This window comes from Falco punctatus, assembly GCF_963210335.1.
Source record: "Falco punctatus genome assembly, chromosome: 3".
Lineage (NCBI taxonomy): Eukaryota > Metazoa > Chordata > Aves > Falconiformes > Falconidae > Falco > Falco punctatus.
Genome location: NC_137582.1, coordinates 113,430,046 through 113,451,675, shown reverse-complemented (window position 1 = coordinate 113,451,675; position 21,630 = coordinate 113,430,046). Strand labels below are relative to the sequence as shown.

At 38.9% G+C, this 21,630-nt stretch overlaps 1 protein-coding gene across 1 annotated transcript in view; it reads right to left on the bottom strand.

The window, feature by feature from the left end:
* The window catches only part of RERE (arginine-glutamic acid dipeptide repeats), a 326,197-nt gene that overhangs the window by 231,400 nt on the left and 73,167 nt on the right, over positions 1-21,630 (bottom strand). The window contains exon 2 of the mRNA XM_080377911.1: positions 6,149-6,619. Within this exon, the coding sequence (XP_080234037.1) occupies positions 6,149-6,473 (325 nt within the window). The 5' untranslated portion in view covers positions 6,474-6,619. The remainder of the gene's footprint in view (positions 1-6,148; positions 6,620-21,630) is intronic.

The following is a 21,630-nucleotide window of genomic DNA, read 5'->3' as shown; positions in this document are numbered from 1 at the left end:
TTACAACAATGTAAAACATCTCCGTGCAGTTTAATAATAAAGGGAACATTTAACAATGCCAGTAAAGCCTAAAGCTTAGAAATTTGGAAATTCTAATACCTGCTTGCTAACCAAACTGACTGGATTTTAAGGTAGCTAGAAGAAATCTCATTCCAACTAGATCTTTGGTAAATATAATTCTGGTTCCACTGTGATTGGAACCCCGCTGGCCACATTCCACAGGACACTTTGATGTCAGGCCTGGAGATTCACACAAAAGATGACCCACCATCTTTTGTTATTTTCTCATTGTGATAGCGCAATAACCCAACATTTGCAGGCTTCAAATCTGAGACACTGAAGACTGCAAACTATTTCCCAGCTTATGAAGTGCTCCCTTTGAAAAATGGCCACATACTCTATGATCAGAGAATGTATGAAAAGTATGTAAGATCTCACTTTGATACACTTGGTGACAACTGAACAGCACTGTGTGCACAACAGTGCACCTGACCTGCAAATCCAGTCTCTCTCCTTCTCTGATGCCTGTCCAGATAATAGCTTATAGGGTTACGGTGCCTCCTGAACAGCACTCCAGGACAGAAATCTAACAAAACTTTAAAGTGATATCAATCCATAAATCGAGAAAAAGTAGTACTCAAGTTGTATTTTCCAGTAGCAATATCTCGCTCCCATCCCACTGACAAAGATTTCCCATACCTTAAAAAAAAAAAAAAAAAAAGAAAAGGGGGGGGGGTGGTGGCACCAAAAAGCCCAACAGCTGTCCCAAACAGTGACTGCCTAAAACAGGGGTCCTCAAACTTTTTAACCAGGGGGCCGGTGTGCGGGTGAAGTGGCAGGCAGTCATCTGCGGCTGCTTGGTTCCCCCCCCCCCCCAACCCCGGCGGGGGGGGGCGGGGGGGTTCAGTAAATACTGGGGACCGAATTGAGGACCCTGGGGGGCCGTATCCAGCCCGCAGTCTGTAGTTTGAGGACCCCTGGCCTAAAACATCTCAAGGCGGAAGAGACACATTCCTATTTTTTCATGTACTAGGCCAGATGTTTCAGGATCCACATAAAACTAATTCTGCGTCTTTCCCTGCACCACATCAAACCACGCTTCCCATATCCAATCTGTACCTCTTCTTCCAGATTCACACAATTTTAAAACACCTAGAACAAAGAGGCTCTCATGTAAGCTATTCCAAAGCAATTTGCTAGAAAATTATGAAGTCCTATAATGCTCTACTCTCCCTGCAGAAGCATTTCACCTTGTGTTACCTCATGTTGATTCCTCTTGCTGATGTGCTGTTTATATAGCTACTGATGTCACTGCAGAAACAGATCCTCATAAATCCTTTTAATTCCTGCAGATCCTTTTAAATGTTTCTACACAGGCAGAGCAAACAATATTGTCCTCGTCTCCAGGTGAAGATGTTTTCCTGAGGCTCCAAATCAACTCAGACTTTCATCCAAAGTTTTTCCAGTCCAGCATTCAAGGTGCCATCATGATGACATTACAGCAGCCTGCTCAGTAGCAACAATATCCTCAGTATTAAGTTCTGCGGCTTTGATAAAGTACTATGCCTTCCTAACATGTTGAACAGACTGAGGATGAAAGCGGACAGAGGACCATACAGCTTCCTTGAGCAAGAAATGCATGCAAGAGTTCAACGAACAAAAACGAACAGGACAATAACAGTATTCACATAACCAGCTATTATTTTGATGAAGATATTTCTGGTATGTACTTTTCTGGAATCTTAACCTACTTCACTTCATAAGAGCAATTTATTGGGATATGGGATAGAAAAAAAAATCCCCATGTCCAAGGTCAAGCTGAAGATACACAAGAAAGATACCTCCACACATCAGGTCCTTGTAAGACATGAAGCATGTTGTTGACCTACAGGACACAGAGGAAAAAAAAAGATTCTCTGGAACAGTATCATCACTACCTGTTTCATCTTTCATCATGTTGGTCAGAAATTTAGTGTCACACATGACTATTTGTCTTCCATCACATAGCTCCCTCCTCCAGCTAGGCAAATGATTCTTTTAAACCAAGCGTCAAAAGCAGGGCCTGTACAACAGCTACTGTATCACTCAACAGTGCTTGCAGTAGCATGGCACTTGGGAAAAGCCTGGGCAGCTGTTCCAAAATCACCTTCCCCACTCAAGTCCAGTACAATATATTAACAGCCATCTGATTGATAGCACTTCCGTACAATCTTCTACACAGAAAATCCTACATGGAGACCAATTGCCTAACCAAAACAACAGATGTAGTTGTAAGGTCTGGTTTACACAGCAGAATATCAAAGTATTCAAATTCACTTACAGTCTGACAATCAAAGTAGAACTGCAAAAAACATACTACAAAACAAGACCACCAGTTTTTGAGTACATCCAATTAGGAGCCATGTGTTAACCATATTGCATGTGCATACAAACTGTATGGGAAATCAAACTTTCAAACAGTGCTGTATTTTGGCAAAAGCCAGTAGGATAGAAGGGAACCAATTTGCACTAGAAATGGAAGGAAATTCAGCATTAAATAATCTAACCAAATCTAAGAGGAGAAAACAAACACAAACATCTCAGTCTTGATGCAACTATCTTATACTATTACTACCTTATGCTAAGGAAGCCTACAAGCAAATCACGTTGTACAATAAAAGTAAATTTGTTACCGTAACAGTCATTGTGACAAAAGCAAGCTAAGAACTGTGGGGGGCAGGGGGTGAAGAAAAACAGAAAAAAAATCAGGTTAAATTAGGAAGGAAACAGGAGGGAGGTCGTAGAAACAGAGGACAGATGGGGAAGTAGGCCAACAAGCTTTTAGGATAGGCCTGTGTGATTTTCAAAGTAGAGAAGATTAATTGCATCGCATTTTCTAAGCCCTACTCAAATTTTAATATGTTGTTTAAAGCTACCCCCACATTCATTATATCTATGCAAATTCATAAGAACAGTATTTATATAGTAACAATATAGTGTAACCTTTCATTGGAAAGAGTTAAAATGATCTTGATTATCTACTTATTTACAGTTTATTTGCTATGACTCAAAGCTGCTGAGCTCAGCAGAGAGGAAAGTAATATAAAGTGTTTGGGTTAAGTACTACATAGCAACAGGGTAACAGAACAAGATTTTACCGAAGGACTTCATAGTAAGACAATGCAGGCCTTGAACATTCATCCATATCAGATAAGAGCATTTAAGAGAAAGAATCAAATGGATGGAAGAGATTTCCTTTCCTTAAAGCATGAAAGATGTAAGCTGAAGATAGCTATCCATTCTGCACACACCTTTTAATTTTCATCTGTCTAATCCTTGCTGTGTAAGTCTCAATAAATTAAATTCTCTTAATCCCTCTTAAATTTTATGTAATTTGCACCCTTAGCTACACATACTTCTCCCTAACCACAAAACAGAAGCTAAGATTTTCTCCTGTAATAGATGCTAAAATTTTTTTAGAATATATTACACACTGGAATGTGTATTCAAGATCTCATTCCTATTAAGAAATTACATTTTAAATAAAATTTAAAAATCACTATAGTCAATTACAGTTTCAGCTAGGCTCACATCCCTCTAACAAGGAGCTAGCCAATAATGCAAGTTCTCATCACTCTCTGCAGTTTTCAAGATAAAAGGATAGATGCAAGTTTAAAAGAAAACACAAAAGCAACAGGAAGAGAAAATTTTCAATGCTTGTGCTAATTACTACTAATAAAAATGTAAAATTTAATAAGCCAATTTTTAAATTACCGAATTGGTATAAAATCTCAATTATCAGGAGTTCTATGGCTTTTCCTGTTTTTACACTAGATAACCTCCCCACACCTCCTTTTCTTCAAGCAGTGCAGAAGGATGGGCAAAGCAAAAATGAAGCAAGCTGCCCATGGCCAGCACTAGTCTTACTTGAGACTGGGTAGCCCAGCTTTCAAATCCTTTATCAGATGACGCAACATCTTCCCAACCCTGCCAAACGACACTCACTTAAGGAGGAGTTGCTCCCCAAGGAGACAGCTGATCATGGGTTCTGCACCACCACCACCAAAATGTGTTTGATTAAGTACTCCGTTTGTCAGAGACTGTTGTTCTCCACACTATCAACCATGTGTGCTCCCTGAAGTCCCATAAGGCCTGAGTGGTACTCAGACAGCAGTTACAGGGCACTACTTGTGTGCAGGTTCTCCAACACATCTCCACACCTGTGGTAGGACTGAGGCTTTCCCTTGCAGTTCAGTCTATAAACAGCGTCTCCCCCACAGTGCAATTGCTTGTAAGCGAGAACACACAAGCTGTAACTGAAGTTCTTGCCAATCCATATATAGAGGATTCCTCTTCTGAATAGATACTCTCGTGAAAAATACAGCATAAACGATCTAAGCTTTCCCCACACTACCAGCATTTACAGGCTCTCTCCCCTCCTCCGTCAGTTATCTGGCAAAGGTGTAAGCTCTGTAGAACTACAGCACTGATTCCTGCTGTTGTATCCCTCTATCCAAGTACTGCTACATTAGAGCTACTCCAAGCACTGCACCTACTGGATAGAATGCTAATACTTCTCCATCCTATTACAAGCTAAAAATGAGATCACAAACTGATTTTCCATCTTAATTTTAAGCAAAGTCTTTCTGCAATAAAGCCAATGTCTCGCGTTGTACTACTGGGCCCACCTAACAGCTGCTCTTAACAGATTCCAAATTATTTTTTACCCTGACACTGAAAATAAGATTGCCACCAAAGCTGACGCTTCTGCAGGCTCCCTGTTGCTATTGATCAACCAACAAATACTATTCAACTGCAAGCCCTGACCAAGAGAAAAATTTATCTTTCCAATGGTTTGGAATTATATTTGAAGCATTTCAACAGATAAATTATTCTGACAAACGCTGGTAGATTTAAGTGAAAACAAGATTACAGCTTTCACACAGAAGAATAAGTATGGAGTGCAACACCTCCAAAATCAGCAGAATTTCAGCCCATCTGTATTGGCAGCTGATAATGCCCACACATACAACTAGCATTTTAGAGCATTTGCAGCAACTATGACGGGATAGAGCATGTAAAATATTTACATCTGCACCCGTACTACGAGCTCTTTAGTAGTTGAGATATACAGCTCCTCCTGGAAAAACAGGACGTTTTCACGTCCTTAGTTTCAATCTATCTCTATTTTGCTCCAGCAGTGTTACTACAGCACAGTGATCATTTTACAGAAAAGTAATTTAAAACTACCAGAGCCCTTAAACCAGTACTTTGAACAGTAAAGCCAAACACAACTATTCCTTGTGGTGGAAGAAGTAGTTACAATCAACACTTTTAAAATGCTGTGGAGATGAACACAGCTGGTTTTACTCAAAAATGAGATTATTCAGCTAGCTGTATTCCTAAGTACAGTTTCCTTCTTCTGAGGAAGAAGTTAGCTGACAGCAGCCACAGGTTAGATCTTGAAACCTTACATGAGACCATACAAACCTTATGTAAACTTGGCAGTAATTATGAGGCACATCCAGAGCGCACTGCAAGCTTCTGCTTCTGTCCCTAAACATCCCTGACACTTACTGATACTGACACTGTTTTGACCAAAAGCTAAGCTGCTGTGCATAGGCATTAACTAGCTACTAATGAGGGAGGTGAAATCAATGGCATAACAGATACGAGATCTTAAGTCACCTCATTTATATTTCACAAACAGAAGACAGGAGAGGAGCTCTACAAAGAAATCAGATATGCAAAAAAACTTATCAGAAAGGTTGGAAGATACCTCTATGTCACCTAGTCAAATCTCTAGCTTAGATCAGGTCTCATTCCAAAGTTGGAGCAAAGTGCTCTCCTGCTTTATCCAATTTAGTTGTGAAATTTCCACGGACAGAGATTCCATAGGATACACAGATAATTAGTGTAGTAAAAAGAAAAAAGGGTGGCTCTTTTTCAAAGAGGACCTAAGTTCTTTCCAACAAATCAGATATTGCAAGGTACAGTGGAAAGCTTTTGCATGCATATCCATACTTGTCTCCAATGGAAGTGGGGCAACCTGCCCCTAGGACAATCATAATTTAAGTTAACAGAGAGCACATAGCGCTGTCTGCTGCAGCAAAGTAACTGGTAGCTCTGGTACACAATTACTTTCAAAGGAAACGTAAGAATTCCTTACCTCCAGGCCTGTATACAACATCATCCTCTGTGATAAAGGACGTTATTTCACCGTTGTCTGTTCTCTCGTATCGGGACTTCTTCTTGGGAGGTTTCTTTTTGCTTTTCTTTGTGGACTCCTCTGTGGTGGCACTGTTGTTGTCATTGTCCTCATCTTCACTATGGTCACTTTCTGCGTAATTCTTGGCACCTCCTTCCAACGTACAGCTCCGTCGAGGGCGTGAGTTCTCACTCTCCCTCACCTTGTCTCTCTTGTCTCGCTCCTTATCTCGGTCTCTATCCCTGTCCTTCTCTTTGTCTTTGTCTTTTTCTTTGTCTGCTGTCATGATTCGCCACGTGCCTTCTTCTGTCCTCTCACGGCTGGGCCTCCGTGAAAGGTAGACAGTGAGCCTGGGCTTCAGTCTTCTGAATTTCTCACTCAAATCCAGGAAAAATTCAACCACTCCAACAACCCCAGCGTTTTAAAAAGGTTCTTGAAGGGGTGAAGGGGAGAAAGAGGGGAAAAGCCCATGTTAATATTCAAAATTCTTTCAATTTCTGAAAATAAAAATTACAACCAAAGAAAACCCCACATCCTAAAGCAATTGAGTATGGAAAACACAAAACAGTAAAATACAAGGTAGCATTCTGAAGCACTCACTGAAATAACAACATGAAGTGTCTGTAAAATGCCTGAAGCTATCTCCATCCTCACAAAGATCTCAATACTTATAAAGATTCTTTTGTTCACTACAGAAATACAGTAACTTTTTAGATGGAAAGTCCTCGCTGAGAATATGCATCGTTTTATACTTGAAGCTGAACAGGAAGCATGCAAGTGAAAAACATTTAGGAAGGGACAAGTGCAAGAAAGGAAGAACCTAGAACTTTTTTTTTCCTGGAGCAAATGGAAAAGTTTAGCAAATGGCCGTATTGTTTTACATCTCAACACCTCTAGCAATGGATGCCCTGCAAAGCTGATACAGAATAAAGAATGCCATCTGCCACCTCCAGGGCAATCTGTTAGGAAACCTTGCTTGCCCCTACCCTGCTTTTACAAAAATAGAGCTAACCTGTAATCCACAGATTACAGGAATTAATTAATTGAAACCAAACCACAGCAGTTACAAGTGCACTAACAAAATCTTCTTTTTCATCTATCAAAAATATGACTTTTCATGCTTGCTTTACCAATAAGCAAACAATGAAGATGGATTTTATAACTCAGCAGCTTAACACATTCAGTTTCATGCAGGCAAATAGTAAGGGAAGAGATAATCCTAATGTTTTTTAATTCCCTGATGATTTAATCATTACAGTTAACATCAACTGCATCCTTTTCTTTGTTCAATGCAAGTTTAGATTTAAAAAATTTGACTTGCTCTTACAAGGGTATTTGCAAGCTTGGATCTATGGGACAGGATCTTCAAACCACAACCAAGTGCAGAGAGCAGCTGCATACTGCTGTGGTTTAACCCCCATGGGCAGCTACGCACCACGCGCAGCCACTCACTGACACCCCTCCAGAGCACCCTGCAACTGGGGCCTGGATTAATTCCCCATGAGACACTACTACCAAACCTCAGTCAAACAAAAGGTAAAGGATACTGGCCCTATGCAGTTACATCCTTTAGTCTTTTGACTGAAAATTAGGAGTTTTCTTAAAGTGTCCTTTCTATTGGTTAAAGCAAAATGATCTGGACTGACAGGTTGCATGATACATCCTTGAGTGACAGCCAGCAGCACATACTTAAGAAAAGCTCTAGTGAATTTTCAACAACTAAAGTATTTGCAAGTGCCTTTTAATATGGCTCAATAGCAGCAGTCCGAACAGTTGTAGCTACTGATGAACAAGTATCATAACATACCATTTTTTCTGTAAATATTCATATTCATGAAAGGAGGGATATTTCAAGAAGGGTGCATCCAACTTAATAAGTTAAGTTGCCTTTTTTCCCTAGTTCACCAGTTCAAGGTAGAGCTGATTTACCCACATCCACTTCATAGGCTTTCAAGAAGCTACTATTGGGTGCAACCCAAAATTAGTCCACTGTGTAGAACACTATCACATGAAAGTCAGGGATCTAGTAAGACTGAATGTTCATGCATTAAGCATCCAAAACCACATCAGACAAGGTAAAAAAAAGACTATTTTGATTTTTAAGAAGTCAGCTGAGAAATCAGTGATTTGTGATGTCTTCACTCTTACATGAATCTCAGATTACAGTGTTCTTGCCCCTGTTGACTACTACTTCCAGCAAAGGAAATAGCCAAAGAGAGACAAATTGCTTTTGCCGATACAATTCAGGCTGTGGCTTGAATCTCTCAGGCATTTCCTGAATGAACCGATCATCCAGGTAGGAAATTATTCCGTTTTCTTTCCTCCTTGCAGCAGCTGCCATCATTCTGATAACACACAAGGGGAATCCAACAAAACTCCAATAAACTACAATGAACTTGTCAATTGCCAGAGAAGTCGCAGATAACAGTGGTAGCAATGGTCTGCAGGGACTCAATAAGAAATGCCTTAAATTTCCAGAGGTTAGGAAACTCCCCAATAGCAAGCTTGAAAGTTTTTTCTATTGCTGTCGATACAAGATTATCTTTGGAGAGTAAATAATCTATTAATTTTCAAAGAAAACTGATTACTTTCCCAGGGCCATCTAAAATTTACAAGTTATACGTAGGCATCTCAGCCTATGTACAAGAGATCTTTGCTTTCTTTTGAGATCAGAAATTAAACGATACAGGATAAACCTAAAAAATGTTATTCAATGACTTCCAAGCATGGATAAAATCCAGCCACTTCTGATTATTCTTATATACTAGCCCCAGTTCTCAACAGCTCAATTTTTGGAGTTAGGTACAAAAGCCACAAGAAACTGAAATCTAAACAAAAACCCTATTCTTTTCAGAGCTTTTTACATTGCTTCTTGTCTTACTTGTAGTAAATCACTACCCTCTCCTGTTTAGTAAAACCTGAACATTGTTTACAAGTTAATTTTGGAGAACTTAAGAGAAAAAAGCCAAAGAGCAAGTCCTTTTGTCTTGTTTTCAGCGAAGACAAGAATGTTTCAGCAGCATCTAAGAAACACTCACACGGTCCAATATCATTAAGAGACGATACAATACAGAATTCAGCTCATATGCTGATATAGGCTTACCACCAACATAGGTACCACTGCTTCTTAAGGTTATGCAAGGTTCAAGTTGCACAAAATCATGACCAAAAAAACCACATTCTGTTCATTTTCCAACTGCGCTAAAAAAAACCCAACTTCGCATATGCGCAGGTAATGACTAAATGCAGTGCAGCTATAACCAAATGAATTTATGTTCCACCACCACTTCTTTGATACTAGCCCACTTATACCTTACAACTGAAAACAGATAATACATTCAGGAAACAACTCTTAAAACAGTCCCATCTGTATGCAACCTATGTATTTTGTTAGCGCTCTCTCTCCTGAGCATAAAGCACTAGTTTTTGTGATAGAATTACCACAACCTGATATTATCAACAGACTGAAGTGTCCCTAAAGAAGCTGCATCAGCTTTTCTGTGCTCTCTCAAGAGTGTCAACGTATCTTCCAAGTGGAAGACCTCAGCATCACTATCTTTTCAACACTGTAAAAAGATCACACTTCTCTTCTGGCACAGGCAACTGTAGCACAAGCACCAACCTTTGACTGCAAAGCACAGAACGCCCTTTTTTAAAGACAGAGTTTTATTTATTTATTTATATATATATGAAAAATTTCCAAGTTAAAAAAAAGCAATAACCCATCAGCAGTCACAACAATAGTTCTTTATCAGGGATGGGTGGCAAACAACAGAAAAAGCAGGCTTGAAACCTGACAAGCTACAGGGGTTTTTGCTGGGAAGTCTCAAGATGAAAGGCTGAGAACGTGTCAGCCACCCCACATCTCTAAACATAAAGGAAAAAGGAATTTAAATTTCCTGTCTGAAGGAAAAAAACCAAAGTTCATTAGCAACTGACAGATAATTCATCCATATTAATTTTATCTGCATCCTGAAATATTCTGACCTGTTCCTTGTATTCTCCAAGTTTCACAGAACCAGAGTTGTGCAAGTAATTTGGAAAAAGCAGCTGCAATTTCAACGAAAGCTGCTCTTTGCCAAACTTTAAAAGTAAATTTCAAGTGAACCATATTACATTAGCTGAGTCTATTGAAGGGTCAACAACACATCAAATACAGTGACCTCCATATGGCTGGTGGGTAAATCGCTTCACAAAAGTAACCTCCAAATGCACTTCCCCTTACTCTTGTTTTTCTATCTTCATCGACACTTATTAAGGGCATAGGCAAAGCCAACTTGCCAGCAGAGAGAAAAATCCCTCTACACAACATGCCACGAAGCACAACAAGAGAAGCCTCTGAATATCAAGGGCCACACACTGCAGGGGAAGCACTGATGAATTCCAGTTCTTGCCATCAACCAAGAACAAATACTGCAGGACTTAAAAGAATGTTCCACATAACTGCAGATGTCAGTCCTTGCTGTTTTTCCCAGATTAAATTGAAAGAAAGTACTTCAATGTTTTTATTAAAAGTCCAACTATTGGGGGCATGTCCTCCCACCCACCCCCCAAAAAAAAACCCCAAAAAACCACCACAACAAACATTCTACATAGAGGAGCAGCATCGGATAAATTAACACCACATTCATAATGATTTAGTTCACTGTAGGGCTATGCAAGGATTTGTATATACCACAATTTGATCAGTCTGTTCATGTATGAAATTTCCAGCTACCAATACAGCAAAATTGCCACCCTCCCCCCCTAGCTCCTGTTTCAGGAGAACCCATTCAAAAGTGCTTTTCATGGCCAATGTATTTATGAACAGTACAGGAAGCCTCTTCTTCTAATCATAGTTTGACTAGCATTAAAAGGCAAGCAATAAAGTCTCACAGCAAGCACTACTCAACTTTCTTACACAAATGTCACATTTCCAAGACTATTATAAAAAAAATGCTAAATTTCAAAAACATTGCAGGATTAAACCAACATCATAACAAAAAAAGCCTATTTTTGTCTCAGAATAAAGCAGTCACATAACCTTAAGAGTAGTTGCACCATCACCAGGGAAAAAAAAAAAAAAAAAAGAAAAAATAGAGAGGGGAAAGACACTGTTGCACAACCTCAACTGTGTAGCAGTAATCCAGACCTCCTAGAAGACCAAAAAAAAATTACTTTATCAGCAGCCACCTAATTAAGATTAAGCCATTACTACCACAGAAAAATAGCTGATAAATAATCTTCATTACTTAAGCAATGATCCAAACATGTTTTAAAGATTCCAAGGTATATTTTGCCTCTACAGTGAAATACAATATTGCCTCTTGCTACTTCCCCACTTTTTATTTACTAACATTAGAAACCAAAAGCAAATAGGGTTTTATATATCAAAGCATATATCCAACATGTTGAAGGATCTCATAAACCATAAGAGCAGAAAAGTTACCTTAAAACTGAAATACTACATCACCTAAACTTACACGTTTCCATTTAGTCTCATACATTTTTACTTCACACACCAACCACACTGGAACAGGAGAATACTACCAAGTCCACATTCAAAAGCTAAAATGTTGCCCAATCACTCTTGACCAAAATGTAAATACTGTGAAAAACGTATCTGCTGATTGAACTTTATTCATCAGTTACAGATGTTGTGGTGGGTTACACACTTATCATTCTATATGTAACAAGGCACGAATGTGGAACCCATGAAACTTAACACCATCACAAAAATTACAAAAATATTTCAAGCCTTCTTTTTTTGTTCTCTGAAGTAAACTGGGATAATACACCATGTATATTGCCAAATACAGTAATCACACAGATGTTTAAATATGGATTAGGATAGCAGAAGCAAATACATTGAAAATCTTAAGTGGTTTTTGGCAAGCTCTGTAGCTTGGATTTCCAGTAATTTTAATCATTGGCAGCTCCTCATTCTCACTATACCAAACCACCACCAAAGCAGCTGCTCCTGTCATCATACTACAGAAATGCAGGTTACAGCACCCCTGGTTAAAGAGCATTAACTGGTTTTGATACCTGATTACTGCTTCTTCCATAGGGAATTAATTTCAGAAAGAAGTATTTTAAGCTAAAAGGGGAACCTTCACTTTACAATGGCCAAGACCAATATAGAATATACATATATACATGGATATATAAATATCCAAAGGAGTGGAAGAATAGCACAGCCATTATTTGTTCAACACACGTTGAAAAACAAAGAAAAATTTTAGCTTCACTGCAATCACTGTAAGATTTTTTTCATTGTTCTTTTTAACTAGAGCCTCAGGATATGTCCATTTATCCAAGCAAGTTTTTTATATCCAGTATGGGATAACTTTATATATCTCCACCCCACATGCCACAGACATTAAAGATCCTTACCAAACATAAGCCAAAACTGTGTTTGCAGAGCTACTCACTTAAATCTTCTGTTCTCTGCTTTCTAGAAGAAAACACAGGTACCTGTGACTTCAAATCATACTCAAATACTCTTACTGCTGTTAAAATGTTCAGGTCTCCACCGAAAAAGAAACAGAGGAAACTACAATACTGGTAGGAGACAGGAACTTTAGTTTAGGAATAAGGGCCAGACATGATAAAGGCAGATTGGCAGTAATTGTCCCAAGTAAAGGTAAGGCTGAGAGCAGGTGCTTCACCAAGACAGAACATTACCCCTACAGGGTTCTGCAACTTACTACGATATCCCAAGTGCATTAAGTGCTTGCGAACGCTACTTTTATATAGAAAAGGTGTTTAACATTGTTCTTACAAACTGTAGTGCAGTTAAAACTATAAAAACTTCAGACAAGTCTCGAGGATGGCTCCTCTGCCCACAGAAGTTCAAGAGGAACACTTCAGTGTAAATGAAGCTAGAAAGAAAAATGCTCCAGTTACAGTCCCTGTGTTCCTGAAACAGTCTTTTGCATCCTTCACCTATTTAACAGGCAACGTGAGAGCAGCATCACTCCAGAAGGACACACACAAAGGCCCCAGCTGCTTTTCAGGACACAGGATATACACGCAGCTTATTACTAGTCCTTCTCTAGTCAAACGCAAAAGTAGCGAGGTGTTAATTTGACTCTCTCACTAAACCCTTCTCAGTTCCACTCCCAAAGACAGACAGAACAGAAGATGTCATAACGAGTACAATTAGATCTGCCTATACATTTTCAAATGCAATCTAAAAAGAAAGTTACTGCCAAAGTATCTTATGTGAAATCAAGCAGGCATGATTTAGCCTCTAAATTTCACTTTAGAAAACCAAAGTGCAGAAGTTCGTAATCGTTGTTTTCAACTGATCATTACCCAATATTCACATGGTTAAGGTTTTTCCCCCAGCATTTTAAATCTAGTTCAGATTAAAGTTTCATCATTTGTTCAAACACAAAAACTTTCACTGCCTCCCATCCAAGTCAGGAGAGCAGGACACTTACTTCTCCCACCAGAAAAGAGCTGTAGTCAGATCACGGTGGGCACTGAGTTATTAAGATGGCCAAACTGCAGTTACCCATTACACACAGCTCTAGTTATTTGATCTATACACCTGGAAATCATTATCAGAGCAAAAAGGCACATATACAACCTCTTAACTGGTATTAAAGAGTCAGGTTCTAAAGATAATGTGAAAGAAAATTCAACAGAAAAGCTATGAGACTGAAACTGGAAGGCATCCAAGTAGGCAGGGTAACTACAAATATGGAGAAGAGCTCCTTTTTCTTATTTAAGCCAGACAGATAAATCTTTTAATAAGATTTGTTTGGTCATGTGATACCAGTCCTATATACACATATATATACATGTATATATACACAACAGGATGTTATTCTTCTTATTATTACTAGTCCTTCTAGTAGTAGAAGGACTTCTACTTCTGCATTCTTCTGCAGGCTTTTAGCCTCATATTGCAAGACAAAAAGGCACAGTTTCCAGCAAATGCCAGTTTAAAGGAAATGTGCTGTAACTGCTAGAGTTCCTTCCACAGAGTTTTTCTAATTTTTATGTCAAGGAAGACTTTTAACTTGGTTTTAGCGCAAAGGATTAGATTTAAATAAGAGAGACAAGAAAACAGCCCATAAAGATTCCACATACAAGATTTGAAGAACTGCTTTAAGAACACCTTCAAGATCATTTGTGAAAAATAACCTTAATAAGACATTAGGAAATCTCAGCTGAAGACAGACAGAATGAAGTGCTAAACTAAGTACCAAAATGCAGTACTAGCACTACAGTTCAAATACGCACATGCCTGCTTCAAACACACAAAAAAGTGGCTTCTATACAGCTTACACTTCAAAAGATCCCACTTTCTATGATAAAGCTCATTAATTGCATGGGCTCAACCTCGCTGGGGAGGCACACAGAAGTTTAACCTTTTAAGTTTCAGAAAAGACTAAGAACATCTATTACCAACTTTCTTCCACGTTCTTTCCCTGTCTTCCATTTGCCGCTGAAAACGCGAGTTGCAGATATTCAGAGTGACAAAGTATTTTAAGAGTCCATGCAGGATATCCCTCAGAATGTTCCATTCATCATCTCAAACAGGAGAGACCAGAGCCACCAGCCTCATTGTAACACACATCCACAGATTGCAAACTGAAGTCAAATTCAGTGATAAGCCAGCATAGAAAGGAAAAGAAGAAAAGATAATGCAAAAGCTTTATACCATTACACCTGGATGGTATTTCTTTCAAGTTTCAAGTGACTTTTTACTAAAGATACTTGCCTCAACTTTTGTAATACAGATCCTGCTGAGTTTACCTACAGTATTTTCCAATCAACTGCCACATACAGAGCCTAAACACAGCTCTCTCCTTGCCAGTAGTAAAGAAAGGAAAACAAACTCAGGTCCTGAAGGCAGCAGCAGGGCATTATCCTATCTGACAGCATACACAGAATTGCAACCTCATCAATAACAAAACTTACTAGATAGTACTGGGCCTTCTGTTCCTTTAGACTTGGTATTTCAACAGAACCAAAGACTTACGTCACATCCCACTACACTGCCAAAAGAACCAAGATTCATGCATTTTTTACTACTGCTGCACTACCTGTTGTGCTGTGTTCAGTGTAATGCTGATTTAATATCTCTACTACTGCCCTGAAAAATAAGAGTGAAGGCTTGGCAGGGATGGAGTTGAGAAAAGATTACTCCCAAACAACAATTTCTGACATGCTGCACAGTGACTTCTGCTTGTTTGCTGTTTTGAGGTTTTTGTAATGCTGAAGCAGGAGGGATGGGGGTGAGTGGGAGGCGTCGGTTAATAGTTTGAGAAAATCTGGAAGTGTTTTCAAGAGGTCTAGAAAAGGCCTGCTTATGACTGCGAACACATCCACGTCAATTCAAGTCACAGTCTAACACCAAATAGAAAAAAAAAAATATAACCAACTTACACAGCCTCGAATGAGAACAGGTCTTCCTGACTGATGTTACTGAAAGGAAAAGATAATGTTGATAACTAACATCTGTCTAACAACACCATGCAGCAGTACCTGTTGCAGAATCTTAAGATGCCTGAAAAGGATTTGAGCATTTGTAAAGCTTGGAGATCTACAAATGAAGGTAAACACGATGAGCCTTTTATTACAGTTTTCTGCGAGCTTTAGAGCATAACTGGCTTCCAAAGTTCTCACACACATACACACACACAAAAACATTTTTTCCTACAACAGTAATGCACTGGTCAAAAAGTTTATTTTCTTCCTCTGTTCTTGCGTACCTTATGACCCTCTGAGGACTGTTCATCTAGTCAGTGTCTTACCACCTTTACAGCTGAGTGGGTGTTGAAGGGGTCTGCTGCCTGTTCTTGAACGGTCACGGGACTATAGTTTGGAACCCTCCTGGAACCAAGTTTGCTGAAAATCTTTTAAAAAGCTCTTACAAGTCTCTTCAATGAATTATATGCCTCTTATCAGCTGCCTTCCTTGCCTTTTTCATGGGCATTTTGAGTTTATAATGTAAATATAGCACTGGAACACTTTAGCCAGTAATGGTCATTATGAGTTACATATTTACAGTCCAGAGCTCTTGTAAGCCCTGTAAGTGCATGCAATTAAAAGCATGTTTGTTCGCTTTGAACTGCTCTCTACTAATCATCCCCAAATGATTCAAGAAGCTAGTGTCTAGAGAAAAACAAACAGGCACTGACTTCATCAGCATCTCTCACAGCTGAGAAGTAATCACTTGAATAAAGGCAGACAATTCAAGGTGTTTCTCACAACAGACATTAACTTCTTTTTTCTCCCCCTGATATTTACCCAACTTGACCTGAGAAAAGAAAAACAAGAGATCTTGTATTTCTGAGCCATACCTTACACCAACTATGCTCACAGCTATCAGTTTTTAAATCACAATCTGTGTAATGCCACATATCGGGGCTCTCCCACTGCACATTCCACCCTTCACATCGATGCTCTCTGACTGGGGATATTATGGCATCATTCTGAAATCCAGGTCAAGGGTCTCTTTGACAGACAAGCTACACAGGGTGACAGCTTACATAAGACCTTCAGTCCCTCTTCAACATAATGTCGATGCTACAAAACTTAAAGGAACAAGAGGACGACAGAAGCAAAGCAGGATTTTGCAAGGTGAAAAAATTACTTCTGCGTTTATCAAGCTAAAGTGACAGGCTACTTTGCATGTCTTCAGAGTTACATTTTCAGAGGAGGAATATGTTTCATTTCACTCAAGAATGTTTCACACATCTTTAAATACTTCCTCAGAAAGCGGCCAGGGTTACCTGGCAATTGTGATGATTTTTAAAGACTAGAGTGGTAAGGATCTAAGAGGAGGAAAGTGATATTTCACTTTGTGGTATTCTAACTGGCACAGGACAAGTAGAACAACTACCTACCTGGAAAAGGTAATAAATTCAGTAAGTACCATGAACAAAACTTCACAAGACCATTAGCTTTGACCACGGAGTAGACAAAGACCAAGGATAATATTTGAGGTGAACATATCAGCTCCCACCTCCTCTGAAAATGGTCAGGCAATTTGCGTATGATACTCACAACAGCAATCTGAGAAAAGCTTTCTGAGAACACCTGCTTTTAAGACAGTTTTACACACAGGCTTTCATAGAAGTAACAATTCCAAACAAGTCACAATTGCTCCACAAATTCAAGAGCAGCAACATAAAATCAATACTATCCTAGGAAGTTTCTGTACCCTCAACAAGATCTCCCAATTTTAACAGATAAGTTAGCTGGACTTTCTATTCTCTCTATTACTGTTTGGTGAGAAATCTAAAAAACAGCAGGGACACTGGAGCTGTCTGCGCACTTGCTTTGATATGAGGCTGTTAGTTTGGTCTCCACCTGAAGAGTTCATCCCTCATTTACTGTGCTGTGTTGTGATCCATAAAACACTGAAGACAGCCCCTCCCAAATCCTACACCCTTTTCACCTCCCACATATACCAAGAAGCTTAAGGGCTAAGCAGCTGGGTGGCCACTTCAAAAGCAGAGAGCAATCAAGATCCAGAACTATGACTACAGTACAAGAATTCTGATCCCAGACCACTGTATTGATCCACTCTATTAAACCATGATGCTTAGAATTCCTCTTAGTCATTTAAAAAGGTGCTTTAGTGGCCTCTGTAGTCCTACCATATGGGAACAATGATCCACAAACAGTAAATACGAAGCCATGTATTTATTACTTTTTCTCTGAAGTCATTCAGGCTGATGTAAACAACTACTACAATATAGGTCTAAGCAGTCATCCCATAACACTAATTTAAAAAAAAAAAAAAAAACAGGACTTTTTAAAAATGTCCATATAACGCAACGTAGCTCCCTCACTTTAAAAGGCTGTTAGGGGAGAAAAAGGCCCAAGGGACCCATGAAGAGCTGCTATTGTAACAAGAACTATTATCTAGGGAATGTAATGCCATTTGGAGCCAAGAAAACATCTGCATCATAATCTTGCTTAACAACATTTAAAATCAGAAAAAGTTAAACAAGAACACATTATGATACAGAGCAGGTTATTTTGAACATATTCTACTTTTATCAGGCACAATTACTTTGCTTTCCTTCCAGCAACCACACCAAGACAGAAGTGGATTTGCAGGATTACTATTCAGCCAACCAAACACAGATGAGAGAGAAACAGTGAGATGTCACTCCCTGCATGTATATAGCTACGCTTTTTAGTTATGCTTATCTCCACTGCATGTTTCATTTTTGAAAGAGCTGAACACACTGCTGCCCTCCTGCAATCCTTTCATCTTCTAGAAAGCCTCCAAAATGTCTTCATTTGAATCGCCCAAACAAAAACTTTATCAGGTTATTTTTGGAAAACCCCTTTGAGCAGCAAAGGCAAAAACTCTGGTTTTCAGCCACATTACCTATTTTATTTAACTCCATACAACTGCCTATGTATTTGAATTACTCAAAATGGAAGAATAACTGCAGGGTGAGCTCCTACTATGAGCTGATTGACCAGGCATTTCCACTGAAATGCAGCTATAATTAAAGCAATTTTTCTCTAAAGAAAGCAGCATTGTGAGAGTTGCTGAGACCATCTACAAGACTCAAGCTATAGCACTTCAGTGCTCCATAAAATTCCACAGCAGCAGAAACAAAGAAATTCTGCTGTATTCCAGTGCTACGGCTGGGGTGGGGTGGGGGGTGGGAAATGGTACAATGGTACGACCTTATCAGAATTAGCAATAGATACTAACAGGACCTATTTTTTGTTGTTCACTATTTTAAAATACTTTTTCCATAAGCATCAATACAGATGATATATCTGTCTAGAGAAACAGTCTTTGAATTCAGATACTGGTCTCATTTTCTCTGACAAGCAGCTTATTTTGATTAATGACAGAGCAGACGTCAGTTTTCTTTCGTACAAAGCCTCTCTTCCCAGTACAGCAGCACTGTTGTAATCATGAGATTAAGTGTGCTTATTCATGTGTGAAACGCAGGCTTGATCTGTCTCGTATTATAGACTGTCTACAGCAAACGGTCAGCATATTCTTCATAGCTTCATAATACTTAACAACTGAAATGTATTCAATTACATCTCACTATCGCATTTACAGAAAACAGTAAGAAATACTTCGTATTTCAAGTAGTAAAACCTTACTAGTGGAAGTATGACCTTCGGTCTTTACTCTTCAGTACACAAACAGGTTCTGCTATGAGGCAACAGGAACACTATTCAAAAAGCACACTCAAAATACTGCATGCAAGAAAGAAGCACAAGCACAGAAAGTCGAGAGACAAAGACATACTATTTAAACGTAACTCTGTGTGCAGTAAACCTACACAACAGCTAGTTAATGTCAAGAGAGCCTGTATTTCAAGAGATCATATGATGTCTTGTATGACCTTAAGTGATAGAAAACCAAAGCTGTTGATATTGGCATTTGACTTCCAACACATTTTCATCCCAAAAATAGAGCTAGGTGCATTTCAGTCATCCATGAATACATCCAGCTTGCCCAAGGTCACCCTGAGACCCTGGGAAACCTGTGATAACCTGTCTCCAGACCATACTCATAGGACTGAGTAAGAAACAAAGCATTACACCCACCTCCTCCCCTCAACTGCATCGCTACCACTCTAAGGAAAAAAAAAAAAGACCAAACCACACACCATGACAGAAAATCTACACTGCTTATGCATACAGGTGTATCACAGCAGAATTTGCTACTGTCCAAACTCCCTGGCTTTTATCTTCCTATCTCTTCAAACATTAAGGACTTAAATCACCACATAATATTAAGGCATGATTCCCTTGTTCAATGTTTAATGTTGTGCAACCGTAAACCTTTGCTTTAATCAGAAAGGGCCAGCTTACTCCCATACCATCATCAGCTATGACTGAATGTGTAAGGTAACAAATTGCAGTGAACAGGCAATTAGAAGATACTCCATCTCTTGATGTCATAAGTTTTTAAACACAAGACAGAAATCACACAAATCCCACAGATTTGTTTTTCTTTACAAATAGGAAGGACAATTAGAAAACATAGGTTATCTTAACACAAAGGATCATGAAGTAGAACAGATTAACAGGAAAAAAAAATCTGTAGTAATTTTCAGATAGTTCTTTCTAAGTTAGGGAAGTACTAACAATTGCTCCACTACCAGTAACTTCTGCTACAACTCTGTCACTGGTTCAGTCGTGCTAGCAATCACAAGTACTGTACACATCTTGCATCTAGAGAACAGACAGAATTCACCAGCGACATCAAGATTAGTCTTTATTTTTGAATTAAAGATAGAGCACAATAAGCTTAATTTCATTATACCCATAAAACATCAAAATTTACACAAGCAGGATATTCTAAAGGTTGGCTGAATTCTGAACCTGCTTTTCCAAGGTATTTCAAAGTCTTGAGGTTTGTTCACTAAATAAATTCGGTATACTCCAGAGATGCAGTGGTTAGCAGTAATACCTCATGGAACTACAGAATGCATTAAACCAACAATGACTTAATGGAGAATTTTTAAAAAATTACAAATTGTTCATTATGTATTTTTCTGCCCAGCAGAAACTTTTATTACTACAAAGCAGCATCTATTCTCATCTACACTTATTTTAACAGTGTTTGCTACAAGAGCCACCACAGAGCTCATTTTACCCTAGCAAACCACAGCAAGGAAACAATAGCAGTCCTGCTCAGTTCCTACGGTTACTATCATCTGCAACACTGGAAAGTTCTTTAATAAGTTCATGTAGGCAAACAGAGACTGTATTTAGACCATCTTAAACAGTCCTGGGAACCCACCTACACACTGTTCTTGCCAGTTTCCATACTACACCTGAATACCAGATTTCTCAATGGCATCCAATACAACTTCTCACCATCCAAGCTTCCATTTTTTTTCTTTCCCTTAAGCCTGGATCACTTCTCTGCAAGTCAATGAGATTTCTTTTAGAAGAAATACAAATAAATAAAAAATGTACATAGCACAAAGATAACAGAAAAATTCACCTTTTTTTGTAACCGTGTTACTGCTCCTGGGCAGCAATGAATTTAATTCCTCATTAGATTTGAAGCACTATTTTTGAAAAAAAGGACCAGCTCACAGGTCTCACACATGAGAAGTTGCAACACTATACATGGTTTCAAAAGCAGTCTTCTCTACTACAGGAGCGATGGCATCAGTACTCTGCTGACTACTACCATTTGAAAGGGACTTCATAACTGGTCACATATTTCACGAGAGGAGGAAAAAAAACATTAAGCAGTGTTCCAAGTGATTAGTCTGCTTCCAATCTAAACCAAGAGGAAGTATTTTACTACTGCATGAAGTAACAACTGACTTTGACCACGCTTCAGACATTACTGTAATTTTTACTTCCAGTACTCTCAGTAGATACTCTTAACTGTTGTAAGACTAAAGCAATGGAATCTCATGTAACAGAATGAGGCAATACAGTCATATTAATGTATTTAGGTCTGATATGGTAAAGCCGAGAACAATGCT